The following is an 18,532-nucleotide window of genomic DNA, read 5'->3' on the forward strand; positions in this document are numbered from 1 at the left end:
CGGAACTCACAGGCAAAGATAAACGACACTCATTCTGACACCAAGTAACATTCTATCTGCCCGAAGTTTGCAGAATTCTTCACTCCCAGAGGCAGTTATAATGGCCCTTGGAATCTCTGATAATATATTCTTTGATGTGTTGTCTTCTTGTGATCACTTCTCTTGAGAAGAAACATTGTGACCACTGGATACAATTTTGTCTTTCCTTTTATGTAAAGTCAGCCAGGAAGGACAGGTGTGGATGTATTTTTCTCCCATAGCTCAGAGCCATGTTGCAGAAGAAGATCATTGAGACTGGCAGGGAGACTTCCCACTTTAAACACAGGTATGGGATTGTGACATTTTTTCAAGATGTTTTCAAATTTTTAAGGCTAACTTGTTAAGTATCTAATAAAGGGCTTGGTTTTGTAATTTTTATTCAGGTCCATTCTGTCTCTATGGACTGGAAATAACTCTTTAAATGACAAGGCTATGGGAGAAATGCTGGATTAACAAACTAAATCCAGAAAGCCCCCAGCAACCCGCGGAGGCTGAGAGTCTTTGTGAAGAACACTACCACATTCTTTCCTGTGGCAAAGTGCACAAAATTTCTCCTTGGTCCAATGGGGCATGATAGTTCTGTGGGAAACAACCCAAAGGATTTACTACCAGTGAACTTGTCTCACAGTGGTGACCAGAGACCAGACTGGCTCTTTGGGCTGTCCCCCAGGAATTGTGGAGAGTGCCCCCCCACCTCCGCCAAAAAAAAAAAAAAATACTTGCTGGGCTCAGGGTTGCTCTTTATGAAGCAACTTAAGTAAGCGTGCCTCCCATCTTGCAATAAACTGTTTAAAGCGTTCGTTTTCCTTTATTTGAAAAATCTAACACAGATGTTTTCACATGTGGGCTGTCTACCCATAAAAATGAAGAAAGTTTCTTAATTAGTCTTTGGGGATAAATAGCCCACTGCAGTCACAACGGAGTCCTTCTAGAGAAAAACTGAAATTAGTGAAAAATTATTTAAGGTTGTTACTGGGTCGTGAGAAATTGCCAAACATGTCAGTTATTTCAAGTGAAAACAAGATGAGGTAAGAAGTATATTTTTAGGTATTATTGATGAGTTTGAGTCCATTAAAGCCAGGCAGTAAATTTGTAAGTCTTCTTTTGAATCAAGTAAACTTAAAATTTAATGAGATTTTTTAACACCCCTACTATGCCATTTTTCAATCTGTTTTCAAATAGTTTAGCATTATAGGTAAAATGAAACATTAAAAATCTAATGAAAGCACGTCTCGGGAGGCGCTTGTTTCCCCCTACACTTCCAGCTCGGACTGGGATCGAAGGAGCCGACATTCTGTCCGTTCCTTCACTGCTGTCTATGCCTCCTTTCTCTGAATTTTATGGAATACTCCCTCACGTTATGAGAACGACGTTCTAACGCCTCAACAAACGGCTATGGATGTAAAATAAGTCCTGATAAAATATTACATGAGAAAGTAAAGAATGAGACACACCGGCACAGTCTAGAAAGTGGAAGCTTCTGCCGAGAAGCGGACACTAAGCTTTTTCTTCCACGTGGACGCGGCGCCCCCTCCGCGGGCGAAGTACGCATGCGCTCCAGAGTGGCGGTAGGCCGTCATAAAGGGCGGGTTCGCGCGCCCTCTTGTGGCCAGCGGCGAGCAGTGCTCAGAAGACGGCCGCCTGCTGAATCACTGAAATTGAATTTTCCGTTTTATCTAAATTATCTAAACTTGTGGGCGTACATTGTCCACAGCACTCTCTTATAACATCTTTTATTTGCGTAGAATCTATAGCAATGTCTTCACTTTGTATCCTATTTTGATTACTTTGTGTTTTTCCTCTTTTTCTTGGTCAGCAAATGTTAACCTCAACTTCTCCATCATCCGGCCTTTATGTCCTTTGATGGTACAGACCGAGCCCTGCCCGTGTCGTGCCTGTCGAGGCGTCTTGTTCCACTGTCTCCATTGCTGTCTGAAGGTAAAGAGCTCCCTCCGGTCTCCCACACCCCTTCCACTTTGACCTTACTGCTCCGTTATGTGGTCCTTGTTTCCGAGGTTAAATGAGCCTCAGCCTGCGGAGGACAGCCCCCACTGTGCTTCCCTGGGATGCTGGTGCCCCTCCCACCAGCACATTCTGTATCCCAGCAGCGGGTCTTCTGGCCTCCCAATGAAACAGAGCTGGTACATTTTCCAGCCTTACATCCTCTGCCTGTCCTGGATTGCTCACTTCTCTGAGTCTCTTAACACCTTTTTTTTCACTGCTTTCCAAGCAATTCTGGCATCTCTGTTCAGGGTGGAGCCATCTATTACTCCAGGCCTCCAAAAGCCCATCTAGCAGTGTGTTAGCATCTCCTGGCATGCTCGCCAGAGTGTTCGAATCCTTATCACAGGAGCATGCACCTTTTCAATAAACTCTCCAGGACTCAGCTGTATGTTCTACACTCCCTGCTCCAGCATTCTGGGGATTCAGACCCCTGTACCCCTGGTTCCTACCGATACAGACTGGCCAGGGCCCGCAGCACCTGAATAGTCCCCTTCCTCCCTTATCAAGCCCAGCACTTCCCTTGTTGGGTTTTGTGGTGACTTGACCCTCATTACTGATCTAATGATGAGGACGGGAGGGAAATGTAGATTGTAAGAGAATTTTCCTGGAAGGAATTGGTTTACTCGATTGTGGATGTTGACTAGGCAAGGTCCAAATCTGTAGGGAAGTCTGTCAGGAAGGGTGGGCTGGAGGCTGTGTCAGAGCTGCTTCTTCATCAAAGAAGCCTCAGTTCTGTTTTTAAGGCCTTTCACCTGATTCATTCAGACCCTCCAACTTATCTAAGATAATCTCCTTTGATTAATTCAGCTGAGTTTATGGACTTTAACCACACCTACAAAACAACTTTACAAACGACCTAGATTAGGATTTGATTGAATAGAAGGGGATGGGGTTGACACATCAAAGACCATCATGCTACCCAACTGTCTTGTTGTTCAAACTTGCCTAGGGTGTAATATTAAGACTCTGAGTCTCCACTCATCCTGAGGAGGGGTCTACATCTGCCTCCACTTGATTCTGCACAGACTAGTGACGGTTTTGACCAAGAGTATGACGGGAGTGACGCTATGCGACGTCTGAGGCTGTGTCATAGTCAGCCATGGAGCTTCTCTAGTTCATAGGACACCTGCTCTTGGAGCGGGGAGCCACCTCTCAGCTGCCAGCTGAGCCCTTCATGCTGAAAAGGCCACATGAGGCACTCATCCTTAAGCCATCTCAGCCCAACCAGGAGACATATGAGTGAAAAAGACATCTTGGAAGTGGGCCCTCCCTGCCATCTAATCACCTCAACTGAGCCTCCAGGCACAATGGAGCAGAGGAGAGCCACGTCCACGGTTCCCCTTCCAAATTCCTTTCCCACTGAATCCAAGAACATAGTAGCAAAATGCTTATTCTTTAACATCATTAAGTTTTGGGGCAGTTTGCCAAGACAGCATTAGCTAATGGGAACACCTGGAATAATTTTTTATCCTTTTATTTTCATGCACTTTATGTATGTTTTGGGTCTCTTACAAACAACATGATGCTAGGTGTTGTTCTTTTTTCCAATCTGAGAGTGTCAGGATCAGATTCCTGAGGAGGGACTCAAAACCTTGAGCAGTGAATGGCTATGAGCAGTAAAGCCCGAACCAGCACTTTGGAGCTTTCTGCCTTAAGAGCCGCAGCTTCCCTGCCCATCCTTCCTCTAGGAACTCCGGCACCGCGTTTTCTCTGGTTGATTAGCGCGAGGCTCCATCTCCGCCCCTTATCCGGCTCCCCGTCTCCCAGATGCTGTAGCTCCCCGACCTCCCCCCAGTCGTGCTTCTGCCCAGGGAAACTTTATGGTTCCCTTAGAACGTAGCCGCTGGCAAGCAGATCCCCGTGATGGGTGGAGGAGGTTGCCATGGAGACGGGTCCACGGTCCGCGGCTGGGGCGGGGAGGCCTGGGCACATGCGCAGTGGCGCCGAGGCGAGGTCGCGGCGAAGCCGGGGCGCGGTGGGTCCCGGGCCGGGCTTCCCAGGACCAGGCTGGACAGCCGGCTCCGGCCGAGGCGCCGTGCCCTCCGGGGTGGTACGTGGCGGGGCCGAGACCCCGCGGCAGCGCGGGAGCGAGCCCGCCACGCAGGCCCCGCGCCCGCCGCCATTGTTGCCCGGGGCCTCTCGGGCCGCTCGGCTGCGCGTCCGTAGGTCTGGCTGCAGGTGAGGATGTCGCGGGCGGCCTGCGGGGTGGACGCTGCGGGGCAGTCCCGGCGCAGCGGCCCTCGGCCCTGCGGCTGCGGAGTTAGGGAGACCCGCCTAGGGCCCAGGGGAGGCAGGGGCGCGTCCGCCCTGCAGGCCTGGGGAGCAGCCGGCTTCAGAGGACTCGACGGGGTGGAGGAGGGATCGGAGCCGGAGCCCTTGGACCAGTGGTGTCGGTTCTCCTCCAGACCAGGCATGCAAAAGAGGTTTTCTTTGGGAATCCTGTTTTCAAATGTATTCATGAGGAATTGTGTCCTGCAGAAGATCTTCAGAGACTTCACCCCGCACCGGTCTCTTCTGCCTGTTTCCAGCCCAAGCTCTCAGGGAGTGGAGACCTGGGACAGGCTGGCGTTAATGTCCAAAGAGCATCAGCGGCTCGCCCTCAGTTCTTGACCGTTTCCCTTGGGAACCTTGAGCACTTAAAGGAGAAGAAATTCTCCTCCCAGTTTGTTCTGAGTAACAGATTTGCTCTGTTGTCTCTGAGAACCAGTTCAGTCATTAAAGCTTCTGTATAATCTGTTGACTAAAATATTTTGTGTAAACGAATGTTTAATTTCTGTTTCAACAAGTTAGAAGTTTTATCTGACATTTTGCCCAGGGTTCGAGTCTTTGCTTCTACCCCCACCTTTTATGGCTGTCCCAACCTGTGCCCCAGCAGGTTGCATTTGTCTTACAAGTCGGAGGATTTCAGGGAAGGAGACCACTGTGAAGTCTGTGTTTATCTGTACACTCTGGGTTGTCTGCTTCTGTTTGTGTGTGTGTATGGCAGAGAGCGCCAGAAATTCTCGACCTTGCGGTCTGTTCTTGTGTTTCAGGGTCTATTCACCATCCCGGCAAGTTCTGGGCCCAGAATTTGTAAGTTAGGCTGCTGCCAACCCTGCCTTGACTCTGTTCTCTTGAAAAGTGTCTCTATGACTCTAGCATGCAACTTCACACACTTGGCTCACTCCCAGAGAAATAAAGGCTATTGACAGATTGACCCTCCTGCCTGTAGCAATGTTCACCCCGAGTAAGAGGATGACCAGTTCTTCATGCGCCCAAGTTCTTTTCATGTGGAAGCCAGACAGGGCTCAGAGCGGACCCCGTGGTGTGGATAAGGAAACCCTCGCTTCAAGGCTCTTGCGGGACACTGAGACCTGTCGGCAGAATTTTAGGAATTTTCCGTACCCAGACCTGGCTGGACCTCGAAAGGCACTGAATCAGCTCCAAGAGCTCTGCCTTAAGTGGCTGAGACCTGAGATTCACTCCAAGGAGCAAATCTTGGAGCTGCTGGTTCTGGAGCAATTCCTGACCATCCTGCCCGGGGAGGTCAGGACTTGGGTGAAGTCCCAGTACCCGAGGAGCGGCGAGGAAGTGGTGACTCTGGTGGAGGACTTGACTCAGATTCTAGAGGAAGAAGAAGCTAAGGCTTGTCAGGCAGAGAGGGGAGGAATCCTGGGTGGTCAGAGGAGAGAGCCATCATGTCAGAGAGCAGCCCTTTGAAGGGGTTAGGAGGATGGAGGTCAGTGAGTGGGTGAGAACGGGCTTCACCTGAGCACCTCCCCCCCATGGCTTTCTCCTACTGCGTGCTTAGAAACAAACACACATTCTCTAAACCCAGCCACATGTGTCACAAAACTGGGACCAGACACAACCAAGTTCCCCCCAGGTGAGCCCTCAGGAAGTTTCTCTACAGAGGTTTGAACCATTCTGCTGATACATTGTTTGCTTTTTGACTTGGATTTTATGGTAACATACTTCCAAACAGGTAGAAAAGTGTCCAGAGAAATTTTTTTTTTCCACTAAGAGACAGCTCCCAGAATTTTTGTTGTGTGAAGATTTAGAAGAACGTTGTGAATTTGGTACATTCTCTTCAGAGTCCCAGAGCAGGCTTGCTTTTGAAGCCTGTGCTGATGTTTTAGGATAAGCCATTGACCCTTCCCTCTGGTTCCTTGAAGTGGGTATGCTGTTTCTGGTTTTCTTCTGACTCCTCACTTTAAGAAAATGTAGGCATCGACTGGTGAAGAGTTTCCTCGGCTCTTCAGAAAGGGCTAACCTCCACTGTGAACTCTTTCTCTTCCCTAGCATCTCTGCAGAACTCTACCCTTTGGCAAGAGATCCCAGAGGAAGACCCCAAAGGAAGACCAGGAGGGTGGCTGAACGACTTGGTGACCAAAGTGAGTGTCAGTTTCTTCTGTGGCTTGAAAATTCCGTCTTCATGTGTGAGGACATTTTCTAACCTGGCCCTTTAACTTCTGGCCCCAGAAGTCCTAATAGGCACCCGAGCCTCCATTTTCCCCCCGTAAGTCATGTTGGCCTGTTCAGGTGGGTGTAGACCCTGCGTAAGAAACGGGGTCCGTTGCTTCCCCTGATGTCCCTTTCCTCACTTTGCGGCTGTGAGCAGCAGTAGCACAGAGGGGCTGAGGGATTGCCCTCCACAGCCAGGTGCATCTAGGTTTGGTTCCTGGTTCTGCTGTTGAGACTGTGATTTGGGGCAAGACTTAACTGCTCGCAGCCTGAGCCACTCACCTCTCAACTCCTCTTAGGTGGGTGAGGATTAAATATTGTGAGACCTGCGAGCCTGGATTTCAGGAGGTGATCAGGAAAGTCACAGTGAGATTAAACACTAGTTGCAGCATCATTTTTCTTTGTTAACAGGTAATTCAAGGCCATGTGTTACTGGTGTTACTGTTGATTACAAGTCTGTGTTATTTTAAAGAAGAGCAACTCAGGCCATCTTAAAAGTTTACTGTAAAAAATAGACATGGTCTGAAATTGGTAACCAGAGTAAAATTATTATTTATAGATATGAATGTTTATCCAGAAAACCTGAGAAGAGGGAAAAACTGTTAGGAACAATAATAGAAAGTTTGAGTGAAGTGACTGCAATGGAAAATGACGTACAAAAAGTTTTCACTTTCTTACATAGACATAAAAATCGCATCAATGGGAAAATGAAATAAAAGATTCCGCTCGCAGTATTAGCCCCCAAGCTTAAAATAACTAAAACTAAACATAGTATAAATTTTGCAGTCCTGTGTCATTCTATAGGACATGAAAGAAGCCTTGAATATTGTAAATCTGTCAGTTCTCCCTAAATTATAAACTTGAATGTGATTTCAAAATTCCAATATCATTTTTTTAATTAAAAAAAATTTTTTTAATTTGAAAAACATGAGAATAATCAAGAAATGTTTTTTAACAAAGGGAAGAAGAGCAGAATGATGCACCTTTTGCCAGACTGAGATGTACCTAGGACAGCAGTTGAGTGTGGGTATTGGTACCAGTTTCATTTCAGGAGGGAAGGAGGGGCTCTGCATTCCACCACAGGGTGCACAGGATGTCTTAAAATTTCAAATTATAACGCATGTAATTAATTCGTCAGGCAGCACTTGAAAAGCAGAGCCATTCAGCTCTCTGTCATCTGTGTTTAAATCTGTTCATTGTTTAAGATGGAGCCACCCATGCGTGCACTAGAAATGATAAATTCTGCTTCATTTTAGGATGTCCCATTCAGTTCTGCTCATCCATATGTTGGGAGAAGGTGTTGACTAGGTAGACTTTAGGGGCCTTCCCAAGCTCAAGGCTCTGTGGTCCTCACCACACACGCCCCTGTGCCATCCCTGTCCCCTTCCTGCTAGTTCTTGAACCAAGTGAAGTTACGTTTGCTGTTACAGGAATCTATGACATTCACAGACGTGGCCGTGGACATCACCCCAGAGGACTGGGAGCTCATGCGCCCTGTGCAGAAGGAGCTGTACAAGACCGTCACGTTGCAGAACTACTGGAACATGGTTTCTCTGGGTGAGCATCGTCCGTGCCACCCCCCAAGCAAACCCACCAGAGTATTTCTTTCCTCAGCTGTTAAAAATGGGCTGGCACAGAGGTGAGCGTGCATCTCCTGTCCAGGCACAGAAATGGCCAAGTTCTAATCTCTTTTCCCAAATGAAAGGTTTCTAAGTGGAAGGTCATCAGAAACTATGATGACCAGCCTCCCAGGGCCACCCCGACTCTGTGCCTTACCCGTTCCCTGCCCCCCCATCCCATGGTCTCTATGCACATATCTTCCAGGGTGGCAGGGAATTTTTGTGCCAGCTCTGGAAAGGACAGTGACCTAATCCATTAGCTCATGTCCGTGAGCCATTCTTTTCACATAGAGGTCCGTGCATCCTCGTGGATGAGAAGTCAGGTAATAAAATTTGAACAACTGTTTAGCTCCAGGACAAAACTCATTCTCTTCCTCCTGAACAGGACTTACAGTGTACAGACCAACTGTGATTCCCATATTGGAAGAACCATGGATGGTGATAAAAGAAATTTTAGAAGGCCCCAGTCCAGGTGAGAGAACAGCCAGCAGGTGGGATTCTTTGTGGTTAAGAGCCTGTATTAGCCTCCGTGTGGTGAAGTCGGTTTTAAACGTGGCCAGGTCACTTTGCACAAAGACGCCTGAGCCTGTCGAGAACACTGAGCTGCTTGGCATTGCTTCCTCACGGAGACCGTCTTCAGGAAGAGATATTCCAGACATCATTTTTACACCTTTTCTGCTTCTCCTCAACCCCGGGGTTCCATCCCTTGGAACTTTGTTGGGGGCTTTCACTGTGTTCGTTCCCTCTATTTTTAAGTATACGTGAGTGTCCCCTAAAATCCTAAATTTCAAACCGTCTTAACTTCTTTTTGCGTTTCCTTTATTCTGTTTGCTGACAAAACCCTGTAGCCCCCTGCCTCCACTCTCCTAACTCATTCCTTTTTTAAAATCTTCTAATTATTTAACAAGATAACATCTTTTGATCACAAGATCAAAAATTGTAAGACTGTGTAAAGCCAGATTTATGCAGACAAGTCCCCCAGCTGTGTGCCCCATCCACCCAGTTCCTGCACCTGTGTTGTAATCTGTGGGTTGACACCTGAGGGCCACGTGACTGTTCTGTTCCCCGATGACCTTTCATGTGAGGTCCATTGAGGATCCTGGCTTTATTACATTGCTGGTTGCAAAATGGTGATTTCAATTCCACCATTTCTTCTAAGTGATTAATCTGTAAAGAGTAGCTGTCCCTCCTCTGCCCCCGTTTTTATGTGTATGTATCACTGCGGTCTCATGGAATTCTTTAAAATTCAATGTGTTATTAGTGCTTTAATTCCAGGTGTTGGGGGGTTTTTTTTTTGATGCTCAAGTGTCACAAATTTGGGCAGGGGGAGCCTTTCAAAGCAAGTCCTGTGTCCTTCTGAGACGTCCCTCTAGTCTTGTAGCATTTCCTTGCTTTCTGGCAGGGCATGGTCTTTAGGCTCACCTCTTACCTAGCTTAGAGCTGGAATTTCTCTAGGGAACAGTGGTTCATTAATGGGGATCAGCAATGAGAAACCAGGCTCTGGGCAGACAGGGCACTCACTGCTCTGGGTACCGTGGCTCCAACATCTGTTCAGTAGATAGAGCTGTGACGTGTGTGTGTGTCTGTGGACGTCTTTAGTCACGAGTTCATACTGACAGCTCTCGTTCAGGTCCAGCACCGCAAGAGCCCATCTTGTCCCTTCCCGTATCCATCTTGTATTTCCTTTCTCACGCAGTGAATCACCTGGTTCCCAACATCAGTATATTTACTCATTTTCTCTGTCACATAATACACACAAAAATGGTCTCAGAATTATAGCACTATCACTCAAATAAACTGCTTAGGCAAAGTTCAGAATTTCTTCATGTCCTTAGAATATATTCCACTAAAGGCACACAGGATACTGGGTGCAGAAGTTACTTGAATTCTTCCCTTCTGGTTATCTTAGCAGTTTGATAGACAGTTAAGCTTGTTTGATTCCATCTGTGTTCAGTTTCAGTATTTTCTTATTTCTTGATTATTTAATTTTAGATTTTTGAGTATGTAAAAACATTAACATGGTTCAGAAGTCAAACCTGTATAGAAAGGTCTACACTCTGCCCTGTCCCCAGCCACTCCCTGTAGGTAACCATGTTCCTTTGTTTCTGGTTTGTCCTTCCTGTGTTTCTCTCTGCAGAGATAAATCATAAATATATTCTTTTATCTCCTGTATATGAAAGAAGTACCCAGTACTCTTTTGCATTTTGCTTTTTTTATTCCCTTTTTTTTTCAATTTAAGGCACTGACTTCTAGTATATCTACCAACACTGATGCTGGAATACAGGATTAACAGTAAATTAAACAATAATGACCATGTAATATGCTACCTTAGAGTGAATTGCTTCACTTTTTTAAAAAGTTAGCTTTATCTGGTCATCAGGTATTGTAAGGGTCATACTACTGGAAAAGCTAATTCTTATAACTTATGGTCTGTTTGCTTTAGTTGGCAGAGTGATGCGAAATACACCCATAGCACACTAAGTTCAGCACACCCTGAACCCCAGGCAGACACATGGCATGGTGGAAGCAAGCCTGCGCTGGGGTCAGGACCGGCTTCCTGGAGGTGCTGCCCGCCGGGGACCACTTGAGTTTTTAGATGACTCAGGTTAAATTAAGGCTGTAAACCCACAAGCGGGGCAGTTTATGGTTATGTATTTTGGGGGGAGATTCTGCTCCCACCAAAGAGCAGCAGAACTGAGAAAAGCAAGTTCCTCTTCTCCCGCAGAGGTGAGGTTTGGGGGGTTTGGTTTGTTCTCTAGCCTGTCCTTATGTGGGGTTGAACACAGTGTGCGGACTCCTGCCAGCCTCCTCTCCTAGGCCCCCTGCACCCTCGAGTGGAAGCTGAGGGTCATCAGCAGGAGGGAGGAGGTTCTCAGCCACCTTCTGCTCTGCCTATGTCCGGTCTTCCTGCTTTTGCCTGATTTGTGGCCTCCGGGGATGTTATGTTCTTACCAGCTTAGAGACATGCAATGAGTTGAACCTTTGGGTGGGGCGTCTCATCAGTCATACTTCGGGGGACGGAAGCCCATGACTCACAGACAGAGCAGTATTCTTGGTCTCTGGTGTCCGTTCCTGTGTCAGAACTTGATATGGTCCTGTCCGTCATAGGGACCCAGCCATTCTTTCAGGTTCAGCCCAAACCAGACCTACCCACCTCATCCAGCATCCCTTGACCACCTGATCAGCACTGATCTCTTCTGTTAGAAATATCATACCACTGTTAGATACTTAACTCTTCTAATCACTCCTTTCTGCTTAGTTATGTACACAAATTTAAGCCCTGCTTAATCATCTCAGTTCATGAATTACCAATAAACTGATTTGGTTTAGAAATGTAAGCTTACGGTAGCAATGTCTTCGTGGTCATCATTCAGACTTGCTACTTAACACGTTAATTATAACTGCAGTACTTCCTTCTCAAGTATATGGATGGTTCTGTAATAGACTGATTCTTGTTTGCTTTTTGGGAGGGGGAGGTAATTAGGTTTATTCATTTATTTTTTAATGAAGGTGCTGGGGATTGAACCCAGGACCTTGTGCATGCTAGGCAGGCACTCTGCCACTGAGCCATCCCCCTCTGTCAGACTGATTCTGATTATGTGAAAGTTAAGCTCAGCTTCTGGTACTGTCTCGTCATTTTTGTGTGTATACACACCCACCCACACAGTCCATTAGCATTCTCTTTTTTTTTGTGGGAGGAGTAATAAATCCTGGTTTGAGAGAGTTGTTTTAAATTTTTTTCCTATAGAAAAAGTAATATAACAACATTTCTAGTACTAAATAACAATTAAAGAAATACAGCCAATTTATCAAAAATCAGAAAATATCTTTTAAAACTTGTAATCTCATTGTTGCATTTTCATAACATAGTCTAGTCTAATGAGTTTTCACACTAGTTAACGGTACTGCTTTTTCTCATTTAACGTTCCTCCTCCTAGGCATTTTCTAGTGTCTAATTTTTCTATTTGAATCAAAGTAATAAAAGTAGTTCATAAATTCAGACAGTTCACGGAAGCATAATGAAAGAACGGCTCCCTCCCCTCACGCGCATACGTACCCAGACCTGCAAGCAGTGCGGAAGCAGAAGCCATTTCCAGAGTTTGCATCTGAGCTGGAAATAGAAGAAACACACAAAGTTGTGAAATAATAACATAAGGCCAAGTTCTGCTGTGGGCCCAATATTATATTAGGTTGAACCACATAAAACTGCTGATACTCAGCCATATAGGCCTACAAAACAAGGGCGATTTTGTATGATTCAGCCTAGTCTGTAGTTTAGGATTCTAAGGAGGAGAAAAGTGAGCTGGGCCATAAGTACCTCTCTTTTTTTGGAGGGGAGGTAATTATGTTTATTTATTTATTATTGTTATTATTACTTTTTAATGGAAGTGCTGGGGATTGAACCCAGGACCTCGTGCATGCTAAGCATGCGCTCCACCACTGAGCTGTACCCTCCTCCCCATGAGTATTTTTTTAATACGTGGAGAACGTATCATAGGAGAAGGCCCAGAGTCTGGAGTTAGTGGCAATTTAGACAATTATGAGGATGTAGTTTTAAGTTACGTGGATAACTTTGAACTTTAGCTGAATGTGAGGTGTGGTAGAAGGCAGAGTAGAATAGAAAAGACTAGATTATTTGAGGACTGGATACCCAGTGGAGGTATTTTGAACTTTTTCTTTTCTTCAACTTTTATTCTTTAAGTCACTGATCCCAAACCTCCTGGAGGACTCAGCCCCACCCCCGAAGTTTCTGACTCAGTATGGGAGGGGCCCAGTCACCTGACATACTCACAGGTGACAGCAGTGCTCACACCATTGGTCTGGGGACTGTTCTCTTGAGAATCATTGCTTTAGGCTGTAGGAGTTACTGGATGTATTTAAGCGTGGAACCCACTCCATGAAATTGCCTTCAGAGTATCACATAGGGTTGCGCAGAGTAGGTTGGGAGGAGGAGTGGGGTAGCCTGCCTGCTCTGTGAACCCATCATGTGAATTACAGTTTATACGATTGTACGTGATTGTGTGATAAGTCACCTCAAACCATCCCACAGCCTTGCCGTCTGTTTTCTCTTCTTGGCTCTGTCACCTGACCTGAGCTACTCTGTTAACTCTGTGCCCATGTTGACTAGTGAGGGGCCTCCCCTCTTCTGCAAATCTAGTCCTGTGTTCTGCCCCTTTGTGTTCCTTTCCCAAGCCTCAAGGACCATGCTATGAGGTTGTCAGAGCCATAGTCTTTAGGCATTTTATTCATGTTACTATTTTGTTTCTGCTTTGGCAGTTCCCTTTCTCCAAATAGAGGCAAACTTAACATATATGTATATATACACACATAATTCTTTTAAATTTCAGAATGGGAAGCAAAAGCCCAAGACTGTACTTCAGTGGAAAATACTTCTAAACTCACAAAGGGTGGAACCAAGACCGTCAAGCTGGAAGAGCCCTACGAGTATGACAGGTCGGAGAGGCCAGCGGCCTTCAGGAGAATCCCCGCCAGCAGCAGGAACTTCGGTCTGAAGGCAGTCTTTTCACAGGAAGATGCTCCTGCAGGAGGGTGTCTGAGTAAATATGACCTATATCGAAGTAACTTTGAAAAGCATTCCAACCTGATTATACAGTTTGGTACCCAGTCAGATGATAAGACTTCCGTGTACAGCGAGGGCCAGGCAGCCTTCGGTCACGTCTCGTACGGTATCGTGCAAGGAAAAATATACCCTGGGGACAAGCCTTACAAGTGTAACGTGTGCGGGAAAAAGTTTAGGAAATACCCATCCCTCCTCAAGCACCAAAGCAGCCACGCCAAAGAGAGGTCCCACGAGTGCGAAGAGTGCGGGAAGGAGTTCAGACACATCTCCTCCCTCATCACCCACCAAAGGATGCACACTGGGGAGAAGCCGTACGAGTGCCACCAGTGCGGGAAGGCCTTCAGCCAGCGCGCGCACCTCACCATCCACCAGAGGATCTACACCGGCGAGAAGCCCTACAAGTGCGATGACTGCGGCAAAGACTTCAGCCAGCGTGCACACATCACCATCCACCAGAGGACACACACCGGAGAGAAGCCGTACAGGTGCTTAGAATGTGGTAAAACCTTCAGCCACAGCTCATCTCTGATTAATCACCAGAGAGTTCACACGGGAGAAAAACCTTACATATGCAACAAGTGCGGGAAAACCTTCAGTCAGAGCACACACCTCCTTCAACATCAAAAAATACACACGGGAAAGAAACCGTATAAATGCAATGAGTGCTGGAAAGTGTTTAGCCAGAGTACTTACCTCATTCGACATCAGAGAATTCATTCTGGAGAGAAGTGTTACAAATGCAACGAATGCGGGAAGGCCTTTGCTCATTCCTCCACTCTCATTCAACATCAGACTACTCACACGGGAGAGAAATCCTATGTCTGTAACATATGCGGGAAAGCCTTCAGCCAGAGTGCAAACCTTACCCAGCATCACAGAACGCACACTGGAGAGAAACCGTATAAGTGCAGTGTGTGTGGGAAAGCCTTCAACCAGAGTGTGCACCTTACTCAGCACCAGAGGATTCATAATGGGGAGAAGCCCTTTAAATGCAATATATGTGGGAAGGCATATAGACAGGGCACAAACCTTACTCAGCATCAAAGGATTCATACTGGAGAGAAGCCCTATAAGTGTAATGAATGTGGCAAAGCCTTTATTTACTCCTCGTCGCTTAACCAGCATCAGAGAACTCACACGGGAGAAAGGCCCTATAAGTGTAACGAATGTGATAAAGATTTTAGCCAGAGAACATGCCTTATTCAACACCAGAGGATTCACACAGGAGAGAAGCCCTATGGATGCCGCATATGTGGTAAAATCTTCACCCAGAGCACAAACCTCATTCAGCACCAGCGTGTTCATACAGGTGCCAAACACCGAAACTAACGGATACGGGAGACTTCATCTAAGTTTGAAAACTTAAGCACTTGGATTTTATTTTGTGTCCTATGTGTTAAAAACATTATTCAAAAGAAGTGCAATATAGGATAGTTATCACTCAGCAGAAGCATCAGAATTCATAACGAGGATGTAACCTATATAAATTTAATGTGAAATTTAAGAAGAAAACATTTACTGCTTAACCTTTATTTGATACCAGTTTAATTCACTCCAGAAAGAAACCCTAGGGAAGTAAGGGTCCTCAAAAGCCCGTAACTCATCGACTCGTCGTACCTGTATTTCAGGTACGTCTTAATGAGGCCTTGTGAGTGTAACTTGGGAAAGCTTCCACCCAGTAGAGGTTTCACCCTAGAGAGTAATCCGGGAGTAACAGAAAAGAAAAGGCTGCTTTCAGGCTTTGGTTCTTCCCAGCCTTGAAGCCTTAAGTACGTAAAGGGTCCCCTCCCCACCTTTGCTTCTCTTTTCCAATGAGGCCATGACTGCCACGTGGAGCCAGTAGGTTTGCAAAAAAAAAAAAAAAGAAAAGTTGAAAATATCTTAAAGATTTCTATGTGACCACTGTTTAATTACACTTTCCTTTAAATACTGAAGTATTAAAGGAGGCTTGATGAAAGATGACGTTAGGATAGAGAAACTAATGTTGTGTATATGACCCTTAGACGTGTACAAATTTAATCAAACAAGCAAAAATTAAACACTCAGGCTTTATCTTTAAAGCACATTAGTCTTAGTTTCACTAGGTTTTGACAGCTGTCATCTGGAAGGAAGGAATAACACAGTTCCTTTCCTCCTGCCACCACCTGACTCCTAAATTCATAACTGAAGGTTCCCCCTGGACTGTTTCACTATTAAGTCCACTGCTTCCACTGAAGCATGTTTCTTGAGTGCTGCTGTGCTCATGGCCCAAACTGCCTACTTGGATCCTCCCAGGACCTAGAGTGCTGAAAATCACAGCTGATCTAAGCCACAGAAGGTTTTCTAAAGTAACGAAAGATAACAAAGTTAAGGGCATGATCTTAGCCAGTGTGTCACAGACCGAACCTGCTAAAGTGGGTCACCAAGGGCAGCCCCGTATCTTAAGACAAGGAAGTAATGGGAAAAAATAAGTCGTGGACAGTAGGTTTGAGTTCAGTGCACAGAGTGGTCCAGGGGGGAAATTCAAGACTTAAGGGTGAGGAAAGAGAATGCATAGGTAACATTTGTAACTGAAATGATACTGGACTTGGCTTACCTAAGAAAATACGAGTGGCTTGACCAAAAAAGCAAAATGCAGCCTGTCATTTCTTAAGAAGAAACTAGAACTGAAATGACCGGTTTCAAAGGAAAGATTGAAATAGGTCCTCCTCATACACATGAGTAAAACAGGGATTACTCTTCCCATGATGGGGGGAAGCTTCACTGGAAAAAACGCCGGTGTGGAAACCGTCACTGATGCAGTAATTACTGAACAGGATCTGAGCTCCTGGGGTCCCAAACAGCATACAAGGACAACTGGTAGAAATGCACATAGGAACAGGTGAGAATACTACTGTACTTAATGGCCACAGCGTTCCACTCTCAGAATTTAAGACCGTATCCTGAGAGCTGATGTTTCATCTTGCTTTGTTTCTTTCTTCAGTGCCTTGCACATGGTAGGTAGGTGGCTGGTATATGTTGGTGGAATTAATGAATAAATAAGTAGTCAAGTTAGACTTGAGTAAAAAGGTAGAAGTAACTGATACAGAGTGAAATTGGTAAAATTGAAAATACTTTTTTGTGCACACATGCAACGAAGTACTTAACAAATACTGGTCATTTGTTGGTAGTAGGAGCTACTTAAAAATGAAGGCTCAGAATCGCCAAATCTTAACGTTGGGGATATTCCTAAAAAAATCACGGGACAGCCTCGCACAGGAAGTTTTCCTGAGCTAGATGAAGAAAAGCTGATAGAAATTCTGGTGCCGTGAATATCAATTTGCACACGTACTGACCATGCAGCTTCATCTGGATGTCAGTAAGACCTGGGGAGCTGGGGGGGCAAGGACCTGGGCTGCTGGCATCTTCAAGGCTTTCTTGTTGAGTGTTTTCTTCAAGAAGTTGCTTTCCCCTTCTCCTCATGATAGTTAACCTTGCTGTCGTGGAGTCACCTTTCATGAAGTGCAGACTTCCTCCAGGTTGCACAGTACTCACATTACACTTATGCCATAGTATCGTGTTAAAAAAACAACCACTGTATTTAAGATGCAATTTTTGTAATACCACCTCTTACCTTACACAACACGTTTTCTCCTGGAACGAACGTGTGGCGTGTTGCAGTCCACAGCGCCTTTCTTTGCGTTAACCTGAGTTTCCTGCCTTTGTGTGTTTTATGTAAATATGCATTCATGAGGTCTTCCACTGAAGCCCTGAGGCACCTGATGTCCTTATAAAATAACAAGTGACAGTAGAGAACCCCAGATCTCTTTGTTTTCCCCACTTTCACAGTATCTGACCCACATTTTCAAGTTTTTAACAGCTTTTTGTTATGAAAATGTTCAAATATACAGAAAAGTTAAAGAATAATAAAACTATATATCCACCACCTAGCGTAAAAAATTAACATTTTGCCATATTTTTTACTGAACAATTGGAAAGAAACTTGCAGATACGACATTTCACCCCTAAACACTAACGGGTGCATCTCGTAAAAACAACCACAGTACCATTACATACCTCAAAAACTGATCAGTAATTCCCTGATACCTAGTGCTCAGTTTGTGTTTACATTCTCCCTGTAATCCAGTCACGTTTTGCACAGCACAGGTGATTATTTCTGTTTTGTCTACCCAAGAGTCTCCCGCCTTCAACTTTTTTCCAGGATTTTTTTTCTTAAATAGAGCAAGTCAGTTGTAGAATGTCTCATTTTAAGGATTTACCTGGTTCTTTATGTGTGGTTTGTTTATCTTGTTCCTGTAGTTTCTGTAGATTAGCAGTTAGGGCCAAAGGCTTCATGAATTCAGGGTAAACATTTTTAACGTTAACACGTCAGATGTATTTCATACTGCATCACGCCCGAAGTCTCACTAATATCTGGCTGACTCACTGGGATGCAAAATTCGATCACCATGTCTTTCCAACATAAAGGGACATTTTTGCTGTTGTGGTTAACAGATAATCTGTGCCCTGACACTGGCCATGTGTGGACAGCCCGCTTACCACTTACCTGGTGGTTTGGGGGTGGTGATCCTTGCCAGAATCGATTATTTCATCAAGATTTGCAAAGTGGCAGTTTTCTAATCCTGTCGTCCTACCGTTACTGACTGGCACTCTGTAAGGAAGAGCTTTCTTCCGTCACCTGGGAATGCGCCAGGGGCAGGGTCACGCTCAGATCTTCTTGAGTTAGCAGTCTGCAGAGAAGGGAGTTACTGGCGGTGGTGACAGGTGGCTCACCAGTCACAAGCAGCTATGATCATTGTTTGTGAGGCTCAAATGGTCCCCCATTCAGCCAGTTAGAGCCGTTCAAGTAGCTCTTCAGTCCTTTGGC

The 18,532-nt window shown here is 45.5% G+C and overlaps 1 protein-coding gene across 1 annotated transcript; it reads left to right on the forward strand.

The window, feature by feature from the left end:
* Positions 1–1,902: 1,902 nt before the first annotated feature.
* On the forward strand, positions 1,903–15,104 carry LOC140692696 (uncharacterized). The gene is made up of 7 exons (XM_072957024.1): positions 1,903–1,977; positions 5,076–5,115; positions 5,255–5,671; positions 6,325–6,416; positions 7,917–8,043; positions 8,491–8,577; positions 13,454–15,104. Exons 1-7 carry the CDS (start codon positions 1,903–1,905, stop codon positions 15,013–15,015), a joined length of 2,400 nt encoding a protein of 799 aa, XP_072813125.1. The 3' UTR covers positions 15,016–15,104.
* Positions 15,105–18,532: the final 3,428 nt, after the last annotated feature.

The sequence above is a fragment of the Vicugna pacos genome, unplaced genomic scaffold (assembly GCF_048564905.1).
Source record: "Vicugna pacos unplaced genomic scaffold, VicPac4 scaffold_15, whole genome shotgun sequence".
NCBI lineage: Eukaryota > Metazoa > Chordata > Mammalia > Artiodactyla > Camelidae > Vicugna > Vicugna pacos.